Here is a 23,305-nt window from a genome sequence, read left to right as displayed (position 1 = left end):
ATCCATATGTCCTTCCTTTCATCAATCCATCAATCTATCCTTCCATTAATCCATCCATCCATCCATCCTTCCTTCCTTCTTTCCTTCCTTCTTTTCATCCATCCATCAATCTATCCTTCCATTAATCCATCCATCCAACCATCCATCCATCCATTCATCCATCCACTAATAAAAATAAATCCATCCATCACCCATCCATACTTCCTTCCTTCCGTCCATCCATCCATACATTCACTAAAACCATTTATGTACAGATAATACAGATAGACCCATCCATCCATCCATCCATCATCACATTTGTCCATCCATCCATTCATCCATCCATCCATTCATCCGTCTATCCATCCATCCACAAATACAGATAGATCCATTAATCTGTCATTGCTTCCTAGCTTTCTTCAATCCTTTCATCCATCCATCCACTAATACAGATATATCCATCAATCCTTCCTTCCTTTTTTCTTTCCATTCTTTCATTCATCCATCCATCTACTAATACAAATAGATCAATCCATCTATCTTTCCTTCCTTCCTTCCTTCCTTCCTTTTGTCCAACCATTCATCAATCCATCCATCCATCCATCCATCCATCCATCCAATAATACAGATAGATCCACCAATCCTTCCTTCCTTCCATCCGTTCATCCATCCATGCATCCATCCATCCATCCATCCATCCATATTATTGTGTTGTACAGTACTGTTATCCATTATCTATGTATCCGTCCTTCCATCCATCCATCCATCCATCCATCCATACATCCATCCATCCATCCATCATCCATCTATCCATCATTCCTTCCTTCTATCCATCCATCCATCCATCCATCCATCATCCATCTATACATCCTTCCTTCTGTCCTTCCTTCCATCCACTACTTTTACTTTTATACTTTAATTCGTTTTGAAACCAGTACTTTTACACTTGAGTTAATACTTCAGCTTGTATCTATACTTCTTCCTAAATAATGAATGTCAATAACTATATTATATATGATCCATCTCATACACAGTAGCTCTGCTGTCTACCAGTCTCAACTTTGAATTGTACAGTTGTGGAAACTCATGACTAATGACTGATGTGTTTTTGTTGTTTATCTCTTGAGTGGTGAGATGACCCTTCTCTCTTTCTCTCTCTCTGTCTCTCTCTCTCTCTTTTTGGCAGACAGCCGTTTCCTGCGGGCGACCGTGTGACGTTTAATGGGAAGGAGTGCATCTGTCAGAATTGCACCCAGCCTCTGCCTGCCAACAGCCCAGCACCCGTCCAGGCTGTTCACAGTGAGAGCCCTCTTCATCCTCCTCCTCATCATCATCACCATCACATACCTCCTACTCTCTCTATCTCTCTCTCTCCTTTTCTCTCTCTCTCCTCTGTCCTCTGTGTACTTGTTCACTTTACCAGTTGTTTTATTAATTTTATTTAAGGTAACTGAAAACCGAAAATATTTACACAAAAAGTCTCTTAGAAGAACACGAACTAGTTTATTTTGAGTAGTTTTGCAGGGTTTCCTCTAATGCTAGGAGTTCTTTCAGCAGCGGCAGCACTTTACTAGATTCTAAGACACAAAACACAAAGCTAAAAACAGAAAGGAGGCTCTGTGTAACCACAGGCTGTGTAAAGACTGAGCTCATACAGTACTTCAGTCTGTCATCAACTCAGCGAGTAATCCAGCTCAGAGAAACTGTTAGCATTGCAGCTAAACCGCTGCAACCCACGCAAAGGCAGCTGCTGTGTCTGTTAGCACTGTGATTTTAATCTAGTTGTTAGCAAACGTGGCTAAACCACTCAAGCTCAGCAATGATACATTATAAAAGCCCTCTGCAGGGTGTTGTAGTTGTGATTACGAGATGTGGTAGCAGGCGGCCAATTAATATTTAGTAGTAAACATTCAGACTATTTAATTTATGCAATTTATGAGTGAAACCATGAAAAAAAACACATTTGATATTCTGTAATTAGTATTTAGTCTTTTCTTGTGGTTTTGGCCCCCCCCAAAAAAAGATTCTTATTGACCATGAGAATTGCACCAAAAACACAATATAAAATTATAAATATGTACAAGTTTCAAGCAAGATATCTTTGAAAGCAGTGAAAGTTTATTTGTTTATTTTTTTTTTATAATGATTTCCTGTCCTTAGCAGCAGCAAAAGGAAATGATATGACTTTTACTACTTGAAGTAAGTCTTATTAATAAAAGTCTGAGAATAGAGTTTCATAGATGAGCATTAATTAGTGGATTTTACGTTGATTTAAATAAGGCTATTTAAAAAAATAAAATAAATACTATATTATATTATCTATCCATCCATCCATTGATCCATATTTTACTACACCCAAAGTCAATTTTACAGTGGAGTTTTCCTTTAAGCTCAGTGTGGAGACAATAACAGAAATATTCTCTCTCTCTGTCTGTCTCTCTCTCTGTCTCTCTCTCTCTCTCTGTGCAGATTGCTGTGGGTGTGGTAAGGAGTTTAAGAATGAACAGTCTCTGGTGGCGCTGGATAAGCACTGGCACCTCGGCTGCTTCAAGTGCAAAGTCTGCAACAAAGTCCTCAATGCAGAGTACATCAGCAAGTCAGTACCCCCGTATCTGTCTGTGTGTGTGGTGTGTGTGTGTGTGTGGTGGATGTGTGTGTGTGTGTATGTGTTGACAGTAATGTAATATGCTGTAGAGCTGACCTGTCTAAATGTTAGAGTGACTCAGTGAACAGAGAGGAGCAGTAGTGCTCTGAACATGCTGTTCTATCTCTGCAGCACATGGATCAGTTTAGTACTTTACTCTGACCTTCCTCTAACATCAATAACATCTAACATTAATAATGTTTATTGTACTCAACAGTAGGGCTGCACGATATACACGTCATGTTGCAATGTTTCGAAGTAGATACACAGCTCTGTCTCTGTGTCTGTGTGAGTGACAGGCTGCTGCTGCCTGAGAAACGCGAGGTGGAGGATGCATGGCCTCCATCCACATGGTTGGGCACGTGCTTGTAAACGTGAGCACGTGTGGAAAGCTGTGCACCTCAGTCCAGCACAGTTTAGCAGTGCAGATATTTCCAGTTACAGCTGAATTCACACTTTTAATCCCTGAAAAACTAAAAACGCTCTTATTTACCTTTTAAAAAAGACATTTAAATGCATGATTAAAGTGTTACCGATTACTGTTGTTTTTTGTTGTTTTCCTGTGGTTTTGAGTTGAGCTTGGCGCTGACTCAGCTCTTGATCGATATATATATATATATCACAATATATATTGTTGAAACAAAGAACATACATGTGCAATGTAAAATTTTTCCAATATCGTGCAGTCCTACTCAACAGTAAACCTAAAAAAAGTAAAATTGGAGAAATTGGAGATCAATTTAAAGTGATCTCTTCATATTGTTTTTGTCTGGAGCTGTATAGCTCTATACGGTGTTTAATCATCTATTAAAGACTATATTGAGGTGTACCATATCGTCGCTGTCCAATAAAAAAAAAACACTTATCTCAAAAACAGCAACTTTACAGGAGAGAGAAAAAAACTTTCAGTGGAAGTCAATGTTAAAAGAGTTTCAGGTCATTTTAAAGAGTTTTTATTGGTCCGCTCATAGGCCTGTCATAATAACTACATTATCGACTTATCGTTCAATAAATGGACATGACCTCAGTCATTTTAATAATCGTGAAATCGTCCATTGTGTTTGCACTTACAAAATGCACATACATATATTGTGACTGTGGACGTGGCGACAGTGATCCGGTAAGCACAGAGAGATAAAGAAACAGGGAGCGAATTCACTCAAAACATACCTTTTATTAGGAAAAATGCCCTCCATCAACACCTAATACAAACTTAAAGAAAGATAGTAACGGCCCAGTGCAGCTCTAGTAGCTTAACTTAGGTTTTTAGGTTCATGTTGCCCCAGCCTTCCATTTACAGGGTCTTTATTCCGGTTGAACGCGTTTCCAGCTGGGACAGGCAGGGGCTGCACGTCATGGTGTGGGTCAGACCCATGGTTATCCTGCCTTTGCACTTCGCAATGTGTATATATATATATATATATATATATATAAACTGAAGAACCTTCTATAACCTACTTTGGTTCACGCTGGGAACTTTCAAGGTCCAAAAATGAAATGAAAAGTTTATTGTCTTTTAAAAGGGTCAATCCCTTTGTTATGATTTTATGAGTTATTTTAACAGTGGCAAATTAGTGGTCTGAAAATGCCAGCAATATCGTTTATCGCAATAATTTCTGTGACAAAATATCGTTCTCAAAAAACTGTTATCGTGACAGGCCTATCCGTTTATCAAGAAATGTTGGCACAGTGTAAGGGACAGTTTGTCTGTTCAAATTATGTAGTAAACTAAAAATCGACAAAAATGGAGATAAGTGTTATGATATATATACATATATATATATATATATATATATATATATATATATATATATATATATATATATAGTGGTTAGAATATGTGGATCAGACCAAGTATGAAAAACTGTAGTAAAACTGTGTATTTTGTATTATAACTTAAAAAAGCCTTAAGCTTTTTAGTTCTCACTTTTCACGTGTATGTTTATTTGTGTGTGTGTGTATTTGTGTGTGTGTGTTGTGTGTGTTCCTGCACAGGGATGGAATTCCATACTGCGAGATGGACTACCACGCCATGTACGGCATCCAGTGTGAGAACTGTAAGAAGTACATCACGGGGAAAGTTCTGGAGGTACTGGGCTGCTCGTCATGCTGCACATAGCTGGAGCTGCTGAATGAATGGGTGAATGAATGGGTGAATGAACGGGTGAATGGTCTGAGGCTGGGTCATCTCAGGGGCAAGTGCTGTGTGTCAGAATGTGCTAGAATATGAGAGCGTTCCTCACACAGACTGGGATTCAGGCTGGGTTATACTGGTACACTATATTCCCACTGGGCTGCAGGCTGAGGAGCTAACAAAGGAACCCTCAGATGGCCAATTCACACTGGCTCTGAATACAGCAGCGTTATGACAATGCATTTTCTCATCTCTCTCTCTCTGTCTCTCTCTCTCTCTCTCTCTCTTCTCTGTGTTTCTCTCTCTCTCTCTCTCTCTCACGCAGGTGTTCTTGTTTGGGGGGTTGTTAGTTAGTTGGTTACCTCATGCTGTAAATAAGCTCTCAGTAGATCAGTGGTCTTTGTGTTTGTATCTGCAGGCTGTTCTCTCTCTATAGTACAGTAGGAAATCAGAGGAAACATGGGGAGATTATATGACACCGTTCACTGTATTCACTGTATTCACCAGTGGTGTGCAGTGAGGCCCTTCTAACCCTTCAGAGAATTATAATAATAATATATATAATAATATAATAATATGTTTTATTTAGGAAATATATATATATATATATAACTATAAGCATATATTTTATAAATTGACTAAAATAAAAAACAAAAACTCTTATCAGCTGTTCTAACCAGAGACTGTAAAAAAGATGGACGCCGTGTGGCCGTTCCCATTCATTCAATGAAAATGAAGCCAAAATCTTCCTCCATGTTGGCGATTCTGAAACCCGATTCTGCGCAGTAGAGACCAGAGGAGGGAGAAAGACTGTGGAGAGACAGCCTACTCATTTAAATAACCCCGCCCCTGAGGGCTGCCTCGAGGTCACAGGCTGCAGAGCGGGGCGGAGCGGAGCTGAAGATCTGTTATTGGCCCCGCCCATAACCAGCCCTTTTACAATAACCACACCTTTTTTGAATAGAGCTGAATAACGTTTTAAAAAACGGATTCTGTGGGGATATAAAAATTTGACAATATAAGCAGAGGTTACACTAGCTGCTGCATTTAAATAAAGGAGGTAGAATTACAGTATATTAGAAAAAACGTGATTGAAAGTTGTTCTGTTTTGCCATTGAAACCTATGGGGATGGGTGGGGTTACACAGCTTTCTGCAAACGAACAGCAGGGGGCGCCCGACCTGTGGTGGCTTCACTTTTGAAACATGATGCTCTGTCCAGCTATACACAGTCTATGGTTCTAACCAATCAAAGCTTTTTAAAAAGGCTTCTGCCCCCGCCGTGTGTCTGTGTGACACTTCTGCTGATTTTGAGAAGGGTGTAGTGTAATAATGAGTCTATTAGCAAAGTCGCAGGACAGTCTAACCAATCAGATTCATGATTTTCACTAAGTGGGCGGGGCCATGAATGTCTAACCCCTTCTCAGCAGTGTTCTGATGAAGGTGTTACGCATTGATTAGTGTAAAACGAAGCTCATGCTGGATTAGTTTAATAGTTAACTAACTATCATGGAATTGCGACTGTAAATGAGACAGATGCTGTGTCTCATTTTTAAAGGCTGTCCTTCAATGTGAATCTAATTCACAATAATAGGCAAGTTTAATAGGTGAGTTTTTGTGTGTACTTAATGTTTTGGCTCACCTGGCGTCTTGTAGGCTTGTAGGAATATTAAGCATTGATTTTATAGTTTGTAGCTGTTGTATTTTTGGGCTGTTAATGTGCATTAAGCTCATATAACTAAATAGAGACAGAGAATATGTAGTTCTACTATAAATCTATGTGTAGGTGTAGGTCGGCGTGTGGAGGAGGGGGGTGGGGGCGTGGCAGAAGGGGTACCCACTATATTAACTGCACGCCACTGGAATTCACTGTATGAATTTCTAATTTAAGTGAGACCAGGGTTTGATTTAGGGATGTACTGATATGGGATATCAATTTATCAATATAATAAAACCTGAAAGTCACTGAAAGGATTTGTTTTTAGTCGGAAACTGAAGCTAAAACATATAAAACATTTGACTGAATGCAGAAATTTATACTAAATATAGTTTTCTGCAGTGTTTTATTAATTTTAGCATTGTATAAATGCAATAGCGTACAATTACTGCATTTTCCGCACTATACTGCACGCTTAAAATCCTTTAACTTTCCCAAAAATCATCAGTGCGCCTTTTAATCCGGTGCTTCTTATGTGTTAATTCTACCAGTCAGGTATTAAGGAGCAGTAAAACCACTCCACTGAAGTACAGAGTTATACAGGAGTTTCAGTAAAGTTTCTCCAGCACCAAGGCTGGAGCAGTATTAGCATTAGCCAGTAACCGTGCTAAACACTAGCTCTTTCGTCGTTCAGAGATCAGTATTATCGGCCTGTAGCCTGCTGCTAAACCCTGCTAGCACTGCTGGAACAGAATTAACATTAGCCGCTAACCGTGCTAAGTGCTAACTCTTTTGCCATTCAGAGGCGAGTATATCAGACTGTAGGCTGAATTGTTAGCAGGTTAAAAAAGCTAGGTGAGACAAACAACTAGCTAATATCACCCTGCTTATCAGAACACTCAGGGTTCCTCAGTGTTCCTCACTGTCGGTCAGCATTAGCCGCTAACCGAGGCTAGCGCTAGGGGTTACCTGCTAAAGCTAACGCTGCTGCACCCAGGCTTAGTGGAAATCTGGAAAACTAAGCTTACAGTAAATAAACAGAAGCACTTCACTCACCCAAATCAACAGAAGAGGAATCTGTGTAGATTAACATCCAGCACTCGTTTGACTTTAAAATAAAATGTTTTTTTTTTAAGAATTACAGTTTTGTTTACTTAACTTAGCTTAGCTTTACAGGTCTCTCCACCCAGTAATACACACCTCTGGATGGCCAAAGAGCTAGCGCTTAGCGCGGTTAGCAGCTAATGCTAATGCTAAGTCTCGGTGCTGGAGAAACTTCACTGAAACTTCTGTATACTTCTGTACTTCAGCATTATGCATAAGTGTTTTTACTGCTCCTTAATACCTGACTGGTAAAATTCATACATAATGAGCACCAAATTATATGGAGTACTGACAATTTTTGGGGGGAAAATTAAAGGATTTTAAGTGCATCTTATAGTCCGAAAAATATGGTAATATATCCGCTGTTAATATGTGGATCTCTATTGTGATTGGGCATGTCTATGTTTTTTTATAGGCAGACAGCTCTATGTTTGTGTGTGTGTGTGTGTGTGTTTGTGTGTTGGTGTGTGTCACAATAAATTAATCTGACACATACATCAATGGTGCTCCCCTACTGTTGCCGTGGAGACGAACCCCCTGAGCTCCTGGCATTTAAGGAGGCCGTATTTGGATCAGACCACCTGACCTGCTGTAACATCACAGTTCAGCGTGGGTCTCAGTAATTGGCTGTTTCTCAGGTTCACTTTTTCACACTGATCCTTTATAGATAATCATAGTTTTAATAATAAATGTATTAAAGGGGAAGTATTTCCCCTCTTTTTCACGAGTTAGTATAATGTAGGTCTAGGTCTTCACTATTCTCACCAGTTTCAGAGCTCTGTAGTGCCTGATGCAGTCCTCCAGGTGTGCGGTTGTTTCCGGTTGAGAGTACGCTGTGCACTATTGGCTGCGTCTTCTCACTGGTGTGTGTATAAGTTTTGAGTATAAATGGATTTGTGTTAATATGTGTAAGTTATAAAGCGTCCTTGGGTTTCTAGAACAGTGCTACATAAGTTGAACTTCATTCATCATTCATTCATTTATGCAAATAACCTGTTGCTGGCCACGCCCCATGTTAATGCTGAACATTTGTACCACACGTTAGTGCTAACTAGGGGTGGCCGATATGTCTCTAACATAATATAACAATATTTCATGGTATTTTATATATATATTCGATAATTGGCGGTATGACAAAACACTTAAAATTAAAAAGAATAAATAAAAAAATTAAAGAATTCACTACTGCAACAAAATGAAAATTAAATTTTATTATTGCATACAATATATTATATGACACACCCCTGAGAACTAAGATATTAAAAAGAAAATACAAAAGTTTTATCAGATTTGTAACAGAAGTCAATGATCCAGAATGTCATGATACTAATAATATTAGTAATGCACTCCAAATATCTCCATATATCCAGGATTAAAGTAAAATAAATGATACTGGACAGATATAATCTGTCTCTAGTAGATATTTAATGGGAAATTATGAGAACAGTGTAAATTTTTATTTTGCTGAAAACAGTAAAAAGTAGTACTCTGATGTGATAATTAGGGATGGGTGATATGGCACAATATTTTAGGGTATAATATCGTTCACCATATTCAAAAATATTTAAAAAAAAAAGCAACTTAAGTGCTAGTGCTAAATAGCAAAAAACATGAACAAGCTAGTTCATGCTTAACTGTAATAGACACAATTCTACATCTCCCTCATGTGCTGACTTACTGCCAAAGACAGTAGGTACAGATCCCTCCCTCAGAAGAAGTCTGTCTGAGGTTCTCAAACCAGCAGACCCAATTGGCCAATGTTTCTTCAAACTGATCAAGTAGGCGTGGCTCTGTTAGAGGGCTGATGGGTAAATATTATGATGTCACAATAAGGGAGGAGCAATCCAAACTCAAGCTCGAATTATAGAAGCAAATGATTCCTGAAACCAAACTCAAACTGAAATAAACATTTGCATAATATATGTCCCCTTTATGAATGAGGAAAGCAGAGGTATTTTATTAAATTAAACAGGTTGATGGAATTGTGATATGATTTTTTTGGGGGTGGTGTTGTATAATGATAATTTAAGCCATTAACAGGAGGCCTTGTGATATAATGCAATAAATATTATGGTACGCATTTTGATACTGTGGCAGAGTTTAATCAAGGGAACAGCCATTGTAATTACTTTACAATTTTACTATATATATATATATATATATATATATATATTTTTTTTTTTTTTTTTTCTCTGAAATAGTATGTTTTTTACACATATATAGAGTAAGAATGTTATATTTCACTTTAATAAACTCATAGTGAATAGTGCTGTATCTGCACAGAGAGCATCATGGGATTGTGCTTTTTTCAGGCCTCTTTCAGAGCTCCCCCTGCTGTTTATATTTACACATTGCAAGCTTTTATTTTTGGGCTTTCACCATAAAAATGGTTTATTAACACATTTTATCACCCTCTTTTTTTATAATATATTCTGTATAATATTAGATTATTTATTATATTCTACAAAATCAACAGTACCAGTCAAAATTTGTACACACTTTCTTATTCAATATTTTTGTTATTTATTCATTTTTTTTCCTACATAGTAAATTAATAGTGAAGTGATTCACACTGTGAAGGAACACATAATGAATCATGTAGTAACTTAAAATTACTGTTAAACAAACCAAAAAAATACTCTGTGAAGAAGCTTTTAGATGCTCTAACCTACTTGCGGTGTCTGAGGCTGGTAACTCTTTGACTTCTCGGGCGATCCTGATGAGTGCCAGTTTCACCACCTGTATACCTGTAACTCTACCTCTTCACTACTTAACTTTAACTGATGCTCTCAAACACTTTATTAAGAGACAAGAAATTCAAGTAATTAACTCTTGATGAGTTCAGCACAGCTGTTAACTGAAAGCCTGAATTCCAGGTGACTCTACCTCATAAAGCTGACTGAGAAAATCCAGCAGAGATGTTCAAAACTGATAATCTAAGCAGAAGATGCTACTTTTTGAAGTAAATGTGAAACAATAAATATATCCTGGTTTGTTTAACACCTGTTTTTGGTTTAATGAGTAATGCGATATGTTTTCCTTCTTAGTTTGGATGAATTAAGTATTAATCTACAGTACAGAACATTTTCAAATATTGAAAAAAAAAAACACAGAATTTAAGGTGTGTCGAAACTTTTGACTGCTACTGTATATAGTAAAGGTTACACACATTACAAAACTTTTATATAAATTATGTTTATCTATATACCAGATATGAAATTATCTGGTATTAAATATTTCTTGTATGTGAAATTGTAATAATATACACATTATAATAAACATAACTGAGTAACGCTGCCCCCTGTCTCAGATTCTTACGTTGAGTTTCTGTTTCCTAGGCTGGAGATAAGCACTATCATCCCACATGTGCCAGATGTGTGCGCTGTGAGCAGATGTTCGGAGAGGGAGAGGAGATGTACCTGCAAGGTAACTCACATATCACTTCACTGATTACATCATCATCATCAGCGTCTTTATCAGTGCTGATATACACTCTTATAAATAGATAAAGGAATAAATTAAGGAGCTTTAGCAACAGTGCTTCTCTGATTGATGCTGTAGAAGAATCACTCTTGATTATACTGTATAAAGAAAGTGTTCAGTAGAAGATATTAGTAAGTAAAAGAGTAAACAGCCTTTACTTTAAACGTGGTAAAAGTTACTTTATTTCAGTAATTCCTTTCCAAAAATAAAACTCCAAAAATCTATTATATATAGATGTATTACACACAGAGCGATCTATTTTAAGCATTTATTTATTTTATTGTTGATAATGTTGATAAACCCAAAAATCAGAATCTTAGATCATTAGAGTATTATATAAGACTAATTGGTACTTTTGGCAGTACTGTGGGCAGGGTGCCAAGTCCTGCTGGAAAATGAAATCCTCATCTCCATAAAAGTTGTTCTCAGCAGAGGGAAGCTGTAAGATATGAAGTGCTGTAAGATTTTGTGGGAAAATAAAACTGCACTGACTTTAGACTTGATAATAAAACACAGTGGATCAACACCAGCAGATGACAGACATGACTCTCCAAACCATCACTGATCATCAGTAAATTTTACATTTCATTTAAAGTAAATCAAGGGATCAGAGTCTGGAGGAAGAGTGGAGAGACACACAGTCCAAACTGCTCGAGATCTAGTGTGAAGTTTCCACCAATCAGTGATGATTTAATTATTTAATTTAATTTAATTAAAATAAAATAAATTATTTTTTGTTTTTAGTTAAACTTCTGATTTATTTCCTCCAATCTGATGTTATAATCTATTCTACTTGGAAAATCTATTCTATTCTAATCTATTCTAAATGGAAAATTGAGATTTAGTTTTAGATTTTAGGGTCGGACAATGAAATTGAAACACCTGTCATCATTTTAGTGTGGGATTTTAGGTTTCATGGTTAAATTGGAGCAGCCTGGTGTTCAATCTTCATTAATTGCACATTATTGCACCAGTAAGAGCAGTAAGAGTGTGAAGGTTCAATTAGCAGGGTAAGAGCACAGTTCTGCTCTAAATATTGCAATGCACACAACATTATGGGTGACGTACCAGAGTTCAAAAGAGGACAAATTGTTGCTGCACGTCTTGCTGGAGCATCTGTGACCAAGACAGCAAGTCTTTGTGATGCATCAAGAGCCACGGTATCCAGGGTAATGTCAGCATACGACCAAGAAGGACCAACCACATCCAACAGGATTAACTGTGGACGCTGTAAGAGGAAGCTGTCTGAAAGGGATGTTCGTAAAGTTGTTAAGTGCACTCAGTCACTTAACTACAGTGTGAAACTAAACAAAACTAACTGGACTAAAATACAGTACAGTATATAATATAATATATGATAACACACACTTGGTTCAGACTTTACTCTGTTAATATTGTTTATGAAAGCTGACTGAATTCACTCCTGCAGAGCTCAACTGGGTAATATTTTAATATCCAGAGCAGAGGGGCTGAAACACAGATTTATATTCCAGACAGGCTGCACTGCAGTCTGTATCACAGCGGATTTATTCTCTGCTTTAGACTGCTGACAGGTCCCAGCTCAGTTATTGCTCAATTTCAATCTGACTGAAGAGATGAAAATGGAAGTGCTTAGTCACTTTATGCTCCCAGAGCTGTGTGCATTTATTTCATTGGCTTAAATAGAGAGAGAGAGAGAGAGAGAGAGAGAGAGAGAGAGAGAGAGAGAGAGAGAAATGTATGGGAGTTCTATGACTTATTATTAAAATAAGCAACAGTGCTTCTGAATATATCTACACTGATGGGTGTGGTGGTCTGGAAATAAGGTGTGTTCAGGTACATTTCTGGTGTATTGCTATATACTGTTACTTGGCAATGGAAAACACAGGTGCACTACTGACTGAATACAATCTAGACAGAAGCCAACAGTCAGATTTTCATTGCTATCTTGGCAGTAAATTGTTAACACAGGCGCATCCCCTACCAGTACACGTGCCTGTTGGCACACTGCAAAAAAAATCCTTTTCCATTTTATCAAATTGAAAACCTCCGGAATATAATCAAAAGGAAGTTGGATGATCACAAGCCATCAAACCACCAAACTGAACTGCTTGATTTTTTGCACCAGGAGTAAAGCAGCATAAAGTTATCCAAAAGCAGTGTATAAGACTGGTGGAGGAGAACATGATACCAAGATGCATGAAAACTGTGATTAAAAACAGGGTTATTCCACCAAATATTGATTTCTGAACTCTTAAAACTTTATGAATATGAACTTGTTTTCTTTGCATTATTTGAGGTCTGAAAGCTCTGCATCTTTTTTGTTATTTCAGCCATTTCTCATTTTCTGCAAATAAATGCTCTAAATGAGAACATTTTTATTTGGAATTTGGTGGAATTAGTGTATGCTTAAGTAAAGCCAGAAAATCTGCCATAAGCTATTTTTTATAAGCAATCAAAAACTCTCAGAATGAGTGAAGTAAGAATTGAATCAAGCAAAAAAAAAAAAAAAAAAAAAACAGATTTCTGCCATAAGTTTGGAAACAAGAATAACTTGACTGGTAACTTTTAGTGTTTAATATGAGTAAATTACTTAAAATAAAAGGAAAATTCTTAGCGAGACTGGTTAAGATTCATTAGAACTGAAATAAACAAAATAATCTTACACTTACAAAAGGCTTAGTACAACAAAAATGAGCTTTACATCACTAATAATATAACCATTAATTAGATTGTTAATCTATTAGCTATCTTTTCATGCCTTTTAAGTGGAAATATACAAACTCTATATAAAATCTATACATACAAGAAACTAGAGAGAATATAACATGAAAAATTATAATGAAAATATAGATCTAAAAAAATACAATTCAAAGAAGTATGGTTCCTCAGTGTGTATATCTTATGTTAAGCAGTGACTAATGTTAATGCATATTGGCTGGCAGTTAATACATAACAAATAAATAGCAAATAAGTGGAAATGTTGCATGTTGGTAAATGACATGTCAAAATCTCTATATATAGAAAAAACTAATTGCAGTACCCTTGCGACCCACTAGGGTGCTGTGGCCCACAGGTTGTAAACCACTGATATAGAGGGCCATATTTTAGCGATTTAAAGCACATCTGTCAATTAATTGTGCATCTCGCAGCTTGATTTAGAGCGTGTTGGTGTCTTTGGTATCATGAGGACATCATTTAGAGCATTTATTTACAGAAAATGAGAAATGGCTGAAATAACAAAAAAAAAGAAGCAGAGCTTTCAGACCTCAAATAATGTAAAGAAAACAAGTTCATATTCATAAAGTTTTAAGAGTTCAGAAATGAATATTTGGTGGAATAACCCTGTTTCTATTTAATCACAGTTTTTTTTCATGCATCTTGGCATCATGTTCTCCTTCTCCACCAGTCTTACACACTGCTTTTGGATAACTTTATGCTGGTTTACTCCTGGTGCAAAAATTCAAGCAGTTCAGTTTGGTGGTTTGATGGTTTGTGATCATCCCTCTTCCTCTTGGTTATATTCCAGAGGTTTTTAATATGGTAAAATCAATTTTAAGTGGTCTTTTTAATTTCCCCAGAGCAGTATATTCCTAAATACACAGGCATGTACATAGACTCTTTACTGGGTGTAAGATACCAAAGAGAATCAGGATAGGGATTATGATATGGCTCGTAGAGTGTTATAAAAAGGATAGAGATCAGAGATCATTGGATTTTTTAATATATGTACTTTTGTATTTCTCTTCCTCAGGTTCCTCTATCTGGCATCCTCCCTGCAGACAGGCAGCGCGAATGGAGGAGAAGAGTAAGGTAGGGTGTTTAAAACAGAGAGACCATCCCCAGAAAATCTTCTTCTCCACCAGTTCTGTCTGTTCTAATGTTCCCTGGACTGTAAATTGCATGATAGACTCTGATGTGTATAGACCAGGGGTCACCAACATGGTCTAATGGTCTAAAAATTCTGAAAAGCTTTTTTGTTGCTGTTCTTTATTGAATCGCAGTTGCATTGGTGTAAATGACAATATATATATATATATATATAAATCCATATTAAATTAGAGATAGGAGATGATTTACCCCTGACAACATGGCAGAAAAAAAGAAAGAAATGATATTTTCATAATGAATGGGAGAAAAAGTTATTTTTTTTTTTACAGTTGTGAAAGGGACAAAGGGACACAATGTGGAAAGATATTTCAGGACGTGCCACACAAGCTACCATGCTAACTATATAATATAATAAATATAACAAAACATATATATATATATATTATATTATAATTAAAATATAAACCGTTTCTGAGGAATATTCATGAGCGTAGGAAGTGATGTAGCTGTTCCTAGGACACTTCCGTTCAGCAGTAAACAGCTTTCAAAACAGTGGACGTAACTTTTTAATTTAATTTATTTGAGAGTCACAAACATTGAAAATCAGGTCAAATTATTCTTTAAACAAGTAAACTATGGAGGACCAAAAATTACACAAGTATAAATAAATACACATATAAATGTATAAATATATAAATAAATAAATTAATAAATAAATTAAGATAAGATAAGGTAAGATAAGATAATCCTTTATTAATCCCACAATGGGGAAATTTACCATGTTACAGCAGTGCAGAGTAAAGGACAGAGAAACAGGTCAGGAAAAGGTATAAACAAATAATGATAAATCTATATATACAGAAAACCTATTGTAGGAAAATATATAAAGAGTTAAAAAAATTATATATAGTAAAAGAAAAAAATATATATATACATCTAATGCATAGAGATATGATTATGGTTGGGTGGACCAGTATTATTGCACAAGAGTAACAGTGAATAAATATCAAATAAATAATAGATAAAAACAAAAGTGAGAAAAAAAAATATTGCACATTAAATAAATTGCACAAATGATGATCACAGTACTCGTAGTGAGATGGATATTGCACACGGTAAGCATTACAGCTACACTGAGTAGTATTAATTTAAATTAATGTTTAAATGAATAAATATCTAAATAAATGCAGGTATAAATGTATAAATAAATAAATAAATATTTAAATAAATAAATACATGCACAAACAATTGTATAGGTAAATAAATAAATTAATAAATATGTTTCTTATTTATATATTTATTTATTCATTTATATGTGCATTTATTAATTTCAACATTTATTTATTTATACTTATGTCATTTTTGGTCCTCCGTAGTAAACACGCCTGCTTTCGTTTTTCACACTGCTGACCTGCCTGCAGTTACAGTGTCCGCTCACAACTTCTCCCTCCTTCTTATCTATAAATCATGCAGAGTACGTGCTGGATAGAGTTTGACTTGCTCCAACCTCACCATACACTACAGTGATGCTTCTCTACTACAGGGACAAATATTCCCAACTTTTCCACTGAGAAAGTAATTATATGCGCTCAAACTGCGGTGCGCTTTCACTGCCTGTCTGGTGTAAACACGCTCTGTTTCAACGAGGTAGGGATGAACATCTGGGTTTTAAATCCGAGGAGAAAACTTCCCTCTTAAATCCTTATCAAAAGGATCAGGAGAAGAGGTTTGATCACTTTTGTCACGCAGCCTTGTTCTCCTTCCACACTACCGGACTCCATTTCTCAGAATTCCGCTGATTATGACGTCAATAATAACCTTTCACCTTCACCCAATCGCGTTACGCTCCGACGCTCTGATTCACCTGTATTCTGAATTACTTCCGGTTCATTCTTGTCTAGCTCCTGTATTTAAGGCATCCGTTTGTAAACAAACACCGCGAGGTATTGCCGACTCATGTTGCATACTAAGCGTTTTCCTATGTTCTGTTTTTGCTTTCTTGTTACGACCCTGTTTTCGGATTATCGGTTTATGTCTTTTGTTTTTGCCCTTATTGGATTTGTTGTACGGTTGGACTGTTTCTCGGTTTCGAACTCGGACTGTATTTTTGACTACGTCTTCTGGTATCGGTGAGACCGCTGTTTGCCTGGCTTTCCTGATAGCAGTATCTGTTAGCTTGCCTGCTAATAAACCTGTTTGTACTTTTAACTCGGCTCGCGTCACTCCTCTCTACCTGGCGTCACAACTTTTTACTCAGTTCTGACTATAGCGTGTTTGTTCTGTGTTCGGGAGCGAAATATGCGCTCTCATTTTGACAGCTGTATACTTGAAAATAGCGCCACCGGAAGCGTGGAAGGAACAGACATGCGCAGCAGCTTTGTTATTGTTTTCCTCATTGAAACGGTCTATAATATAAAATATAACATGTAATATAAAATGTAAATACTTGCAGAGATTTATGTTATGATATTGTATTCACATAGATGAATATCATTATTTATTAATAATAACACATAATTAAGGCTAAATTTAGCAGATTTGTGATTTCACAAGTGTGTACCAAGTGTGTACCCTTCACATTATTGGTACTCAAAAAGTAGCTCTCAGTTTCTGAAAGGTTGGTGACCCCTGGTATAAACTCTGAGCAGAGCAGGAGCCCCGTTTTCCCACAGCTCTGCTGGTTATATGACCCCCTGTACTGTAACGCCCCTCTTCCTGCAGAAACAGGTGAGGATTCAGCTCACTGACCTCCGTTTGAACGTACCTGAGCAGGTTTGTGTCGTTAAGCCCCGCCCCCTCTGTTCCTGCATGGGTTTACCTGCCCCCCAAACCGCTAACAGCTTCAGTAGAAACTCACTGAGATCCAGACTGGACCTGCTGGACCCCCCTGATTCTGATCATGTGATCAGGACCACAAATCAATCAAAGCTCTCATTGGGTTCTTTTTGTGAGCAAGATCACTTTTTGCCATTAATGCTCTAATAAACCCTAGTGAAAAAAGTGTATTAAATTATGCTAATCATTAATATGCTATAGTGCACTAAAGTGTTCTTGTATCTACATTATTATTAATCAGTATATTTAAAGACTTTTGTACTTATTATACTTTAATTACAGTATAAAAATAGTACAAAAATATCTTACTTAAATTGTGCTAAGTGTATTTAACTGTACTAAAATGGAACTATTTTAAATATACTTAAGTAGCATTTAAACATTTAAATATACTACTTCATGTATGTAACCCCATATTTTAAATATGCTTACATTAAAATTATAATACATTTAATACAGAGTATTACAACTGTATATATAAATATATATATATATATATATATATATTTTTTTTTTAATATACTGTACTACAATTATTAGCGTGTTAAAAATTTACTTTTTTTTAATCAGTAGTAGTAATTTAATTTACTTTCTACAAAGTTACATAATACATTGTACTTTAAGTGTAACTACTGTAACTGTAGCTGTTTTTAACACACTTTGCGAAAACTGTACACAAGTATATTTTGAAATAAGTATTTTAGAAGTATATTGAATTATATTATTATAAAAACTAACTAATTAAATAATTGATTAATTAATTAATTAATTATTATACTAATTAATATTACTTCATAGTAGTCTATTTATTTTTAAATACACTATATTGTACTTTTTAAAAAGTATGATAAAAGTTTACTTTCAAACATTTGATGAAAGCATAATAATTCAGCATGTGTTTCTGTATTGCTTTATTATAGTCTTCAGTATTACATTTACAATATAAAAAAATCATCATCATCAAAAAAAAAAAAAAAAAAAGAAAAGAGAACACACTGAATGAGAAGAGGTGTGTCCAAATATATACTGGTACTGTGTATCCTTTATTTTAAATATAAAACATATTAGCATGGTTTGGTGTGAAGTAAATCTGTGGATGTTATATGCTTAAAGTGCAGCCATAAAAGGCAGCATTTGAGTTTCTCTGTGTTTAACTGTGTGATTATTAGTGTTAATAGTTAATGCAGTACAGCATGAAGTAATAATACTCACATATGAGTTCTGTGTGCGTAAAGTTTGTGAAATTAAACTATACCACATTTAGTTCCAACCCTGCATTGTGATTGGCTGAGAGGCGTTCTATGAGTACCGTTATCAGCCGGTAATGCACTGCACTGTAACCGAAGCTCTCCATGCTACTCCGCCACATACAGGTAACCTAGCAACGATGCAGCGCTTACAAGCTAAACAGAGCAGCTACAAACAGAGCAGCAATGGAACTATTTTAACTGGCGGAGTTTTTTTAACCAAAAAGATCCTATTTTCTCCTCCTCTTTAACTCTTTAAAATCTTTCAGTAAACAGTGATAATGGAACTGTGGTATATAATCACATTAACACACTCGAGGTTGGTGCTATAACGTATAATATTGGCACTGCTGTGCTGCGGTCGCAGGCCGAGTTCTGTAGATCAGCACAGCAGTGCCAATATTACTTTCTCTCTCTCTCGCTCACTTTCTTTCTCTCTTTCTTTCTGTCTCTCTTTCCCTTTTTCTATCTCTCACTGTCTCTTTCTCACTCTGTGTCTCTCTCATTGTCTCTCTCAATCTTTCTCTCTTTCTCTTTCTTTCTTTCTCTCACTGTCTCTGTCTTACTCTGTCTCTCTCACTCTGTCTCTCTCATTGTCTCTCTCAATGTTTCTCTCTTTCTGTCACTCTCACTCTGTCTCTCTCTTTCTTTTACTCTCTTTCTTTCACTCTGTCACTGTCTTACTCTGTCTCTCTCTCTCATTGTCTCTCTTTCTTACTGTCTCTCTCTCACTCTGTCTTTCATTCTGTCTCTCTCTCTCTCATTGACTCTCTCAATCTTTCCATCTCTTTCTTTCTCTCACTGTCTCTCTCTAACTCTGTTTTTTCTCACTTTGTCTTTTTTTCTTATTGTCTCTCTCTCTCTCTCTCTCTCTCTCTCTCTCTCTCTCTCTCTCTCTCTCTCTCTCTCTCTCCAGGTGACCAGGACTTCCTCTGAGAGCATCACCTCGGCTCCGGCCTCCAGCACATCTGGATCTCCTAGCAGAGTTATATATGTACGCAGTGCTGCACATCTGCATGATCTTCGAGCGTTATAATTTAAAAGCATCTCTTATAAGTCTTTAAAAATATGAATAAATGTAATCTTTATTTTGATGCATTTAATTTCGCTTAATTTTCATTTAGCTTACTGACTTAACTGCAGACTGAACTAACACCAAGATTTATGGCTCTGAGTGGAATACATTAATTTAAATGACATATATAATGACAGTCATATTGTTTATTAATATCTTGATTATTTTTGGGTTAGTATATGAACCAAAGAAAAATTGTTATTTTCTCACAACCTGCAGTACATCACTGAGCCACCAGATGGTGCCAAAAGATCACAATATAGACTGAGATTTAGAGCTTTACAAATGCATGGATTTGCAAGAAGTTTATATTATTTATCCATTTATTTATATCTATCATTCTGTTTAATCTGTCTGACTGTCTGTCTGTTGCAGGCAAAGCTGGGTGAGGAGTTCCTGGATTATAAGGATCTCGCAGCTCTTCCTAAAATAAAGGCGATTTATAACATCGACAGACCCGACATGCTCTCCTACTCCCCGTACGTCAGCTACCCCACCGAGGAGAGGACTTATGGAGAGGTACACACACACACACACACACACACACACACACACACACTTGAACGTACACAGTTTTCAGGTACATACAGTACCAGTCAAAAGTTTTCCTGCATAGTAAATTAATAGTGAAGTGATTCACACTATGAAGGAACACATAATGAATCATGTAGTAACTTAAAATTACTGTTAAACAAACCAAAATACTCATTATTTTTTTGAGGCTGGTAACTCTTGATGATCTTATCCTGTGCAACAGAGGAAACTCTTGCTCTTCCTTTCCTAAGGCGGTCCTGATGAGAACCAGTTTCCTCATTTTTTTTACTTTTAGAACATTACTCAAATATTCACTATTCACTGTATACCTGTAACTCTACCTCTTCACTACTTTACTTTAACTGATGCTCTCAAACACTTTATTAAGAGACAAGAAATTCAAGTAATTAACTCTTGATGAGTTCAGCACAGCTGTTAACTGAAAGTCTGAATTCCAGGTGACTCTACCTCATAAAGCTGACTGAGAAAATGTAATAAAACAAATAATGAAATATACCACTTTAAATAATACTTTTTCCTGATTATTTCATTTACACACCATTTTACTTGACTTACTCTCTTTATCTTTGACAGTGTTGTGTAAACTAAGAATTTTCAAATTGATGTTTCATTTCATGATGTCTCTTAATATTAAACTCCTTAATTACGGCAACTTTAAGACTCGCTAGAAATGCGCGCTCTCTCCGCTTTTAGACTCTTTGGCCCGTTTTTCTGCTCTAGAAATGCGCGCTCTCTCCGCTTTTAGACTCTTTGGCCCGTTTTTCTGCTCTAGAAATGCGCACCCTCTCCGCTTTTAGACTCTTTGGCCCGTTTTTCTGCTCTAGAAATGCGCGCTCTCTCCGCTTTTAGACTCTTTGGCCCGTTTTTCTGCTCTAGAAATGCGCGCTCTCTCCGCTTTTAGACTCTTTGGCCCGTTTTTCTGCTCTAGAAATGCGCGCTCTCTCCGCTTTTAGACTCTTTGGCCCGTTTTTCTGCTCTAGAAATGCGCGCTCTCTCCGCTTTTAGACTCTTTGGCCCGTTTTTCTGCTCTAGAAATGCGCGCTCTCTCCGCTTTTAGACTCTTTGGCCCGTTTTTCTGCGCTAGAAATGCGCGCTCTCTCCGCTTTTAGACTCTTTGGCCCGTTTTTCTGCTCTAGAAATGCGCGCTCTCTCCGCTTTTAGACTCTTTGGCCCGTTTTTCTGCTCTAGAAATGCGCGCTCTCTCCGCTTTTAGACTCTTTGGCCCGTTTTTCTGCTCTAGAAATGCGCGCTCTCTCCGCTTTTAGACTCTTTGGCCCGTTTTTCTGCGCTAGAAATGCGCGCTCTCTCCGCTTTTAGACTCTTTTGCCCCGTTTTTCTGCGCTAGAAATGCGCGCTCTCTCCGCTTTTAGACTCTTTGGCCCGTTTTTCTGCTCTAGAAATGCGCGCTCTCTCCGCTTTTAGACTCTTTGGCCCGTTTCTGACACCTAGCGTTCAAACTTTGAATCTCACATTATAAAATCCTGCTTAACAGCGGGCCAACTTTCATTCTATTTCTAAAATACCTCGCGGGCCGCTCCAAAAAAGGAAACGGGCCGCAAATGACACGCGGGCCGTAGTTTGGACACCCCTGCTGTAAAATAATTAACAAACACTTAATTTAAGGTGTATTCAAACTTTTGACTGGTACAAACTTTTGACATTTAGCTGATTCTTTTAACCTAAACGACTTATAAGGTTATTCCTATTTCAGACTTGAGTCAGTGTAGTGTTAGGAGTCTAGCCCAAGGACTCTTATTGGTGTAGTTCAGGTACATTTCTGGAGTTTTTGCTTTTTTATCTTGGTAACAGAAAACACAGGAGCTCCACTGACTGAATACAACCTAGTGCAGCTTGATTTAGGGCGTGTCTGTGTGTCTTTGCTATCGTAACGACGGGAAAAGTACACCTTGCTCGTCTAAAAATGCAAAAAAGGCATGTACTAATTCTCTTAATTAATCAGGGGTGTGGTTAATTTTGGGCGTTACGTGAACTAAACCAATCAGAGTTTCTCTTGCTCATCATTCCCTTTAAGAGTCAGGTGAGCTCTGACTTTGGTGGATTGCTATTTTAACGGCGCAGCTACCTGGACGTGTCCAACAAACGCTTCTCAGCAGAGGAAACTGAGCTGATTGGTGTCACTTTTTTATTCTGCTTATTGAATTGATGATATAAAAGTTGCGTTGTGGAATCGCCTGTGTTGACAATTCACTGCCAAGATAGCAATGAACATCTGTCTGACTGTTGAAGTGTGTCTAGGTTGTATTCAGTCAGTGGAGCAACTGTGTTTTATGTTACCAAGATACACCAGCAAGACACCAGAAATGTATCTGAACACACCTCATTTTCATCCAGACCACCACGCCCATCAGTGTAGATATATTCAGAAGCACTGTTACTATTTAAACGATGCAGGTTGAAGGTTAAAAAAAGACTCCTGGTGGGGTGTAAGATAGCAATGAGCATCACAATTCACTTTTGCACAGTGTGTAAGCCATAATTTACCCTGTATAGAAAAATAACACACAAATAACAAAATATTACTATGCATTTAATCATTTCACTGCTTTTCACATTTTTATTTTTTAATGTTTTAAAAAATTTTAAAAGGTTTAAAAGTCATGAGCTCTGCTGCATCTAACCTCATCTCACTCACCTGCTTTCTTCATTTGCAGTCACCCCAGTTGCTCACTCCTACTCCAACAGAGGTACAGTACAGCACACCTGATGACCAACCAGCTCTCAGGCCCTTCTGTGTATATATTAGTTTGGTAACACTTTATTTTA

At 36.8% G+C, this 23,305-nt stretch overlaps 2 protein-coding genes across 2 annotated transcripts in view; one reads left to right on the top strand and one right to left on the bottom strand.

Annotated features, from left to right (window-relative positions):
- Positions 1–23,305, top strand: part of ablim2 (actin binding LIM protein family, member 2) — a 143,897-nt gene that overhangs the window by 63,892 nt on the left and 56,700 nt on the right. The window contains exons 4-12 of the mRNA XM_049464581.1: positions 1,166–1,278; positions 2,449–2,575; positions 4,619–4,712; positions 10,855–10,942; positions 14,733–14,791; positions 17,531–17,581; positions 19,808–19,885; positions 20,342–20,485; positions 23,194–23,226. Coding sequence (XP_049320538.1) covers positions 1,166–1,278; positions 2,449–2,575; positions 4,619–4,712; positions 10,855–10,942; positions 14,733–14,791; positions 17,531–17,581; positions 19,808–19,885; positions 20,342–20,485; positions 23,194–23,226 — 787 coding nt within the window. The remainder of the gene's footprint in view (positions 1–1,165; positions 1,279–2,448; positions 2,576–4,618; positions 4,713–10,854; positions 10,943–14,732; positions 14,792–17,530; positions 17,582–19,807; positions 19,886–20,341; positions 20,486–23,193; positions 23,227–23,305) is intronic.
- Positions 9,738–23,305, bottom strand: part of mkxa (mohawk homeobox a) — a 343,537-nt gene continuing 329,969 nt past the window's right edge. The window contains exon 7 of the transcript XR_007424327.1: positions 9,738–10,402. The gene's annotated coding sequence lies outside the window, so the exon portion shown is untranslated. The remainder of the gene's footprint in view (positions 10,403–23,305) is intronic.

This window comes from Astyanax mexicanus, chromosome 15 (genome assembly GCF_023375975.1).
Source record: "Astyanax mexicanus isolate ESR-SI-001 chromosome 15, AstMex3_surface, whole genome shotgun sequence".
Classification (NCBI taxonomy): domain Eukaryota; kingdom Metazoa; phylum Chordata; class Actinopteri; order Characiformes; family Acestrorhamphidae; genus Astyanax; species Astyanax mexicanus.
Note: the sequence above shows the minus strand (reverse complement) of the source record. Positions and strands in the feature narration are given on the sequence as shown.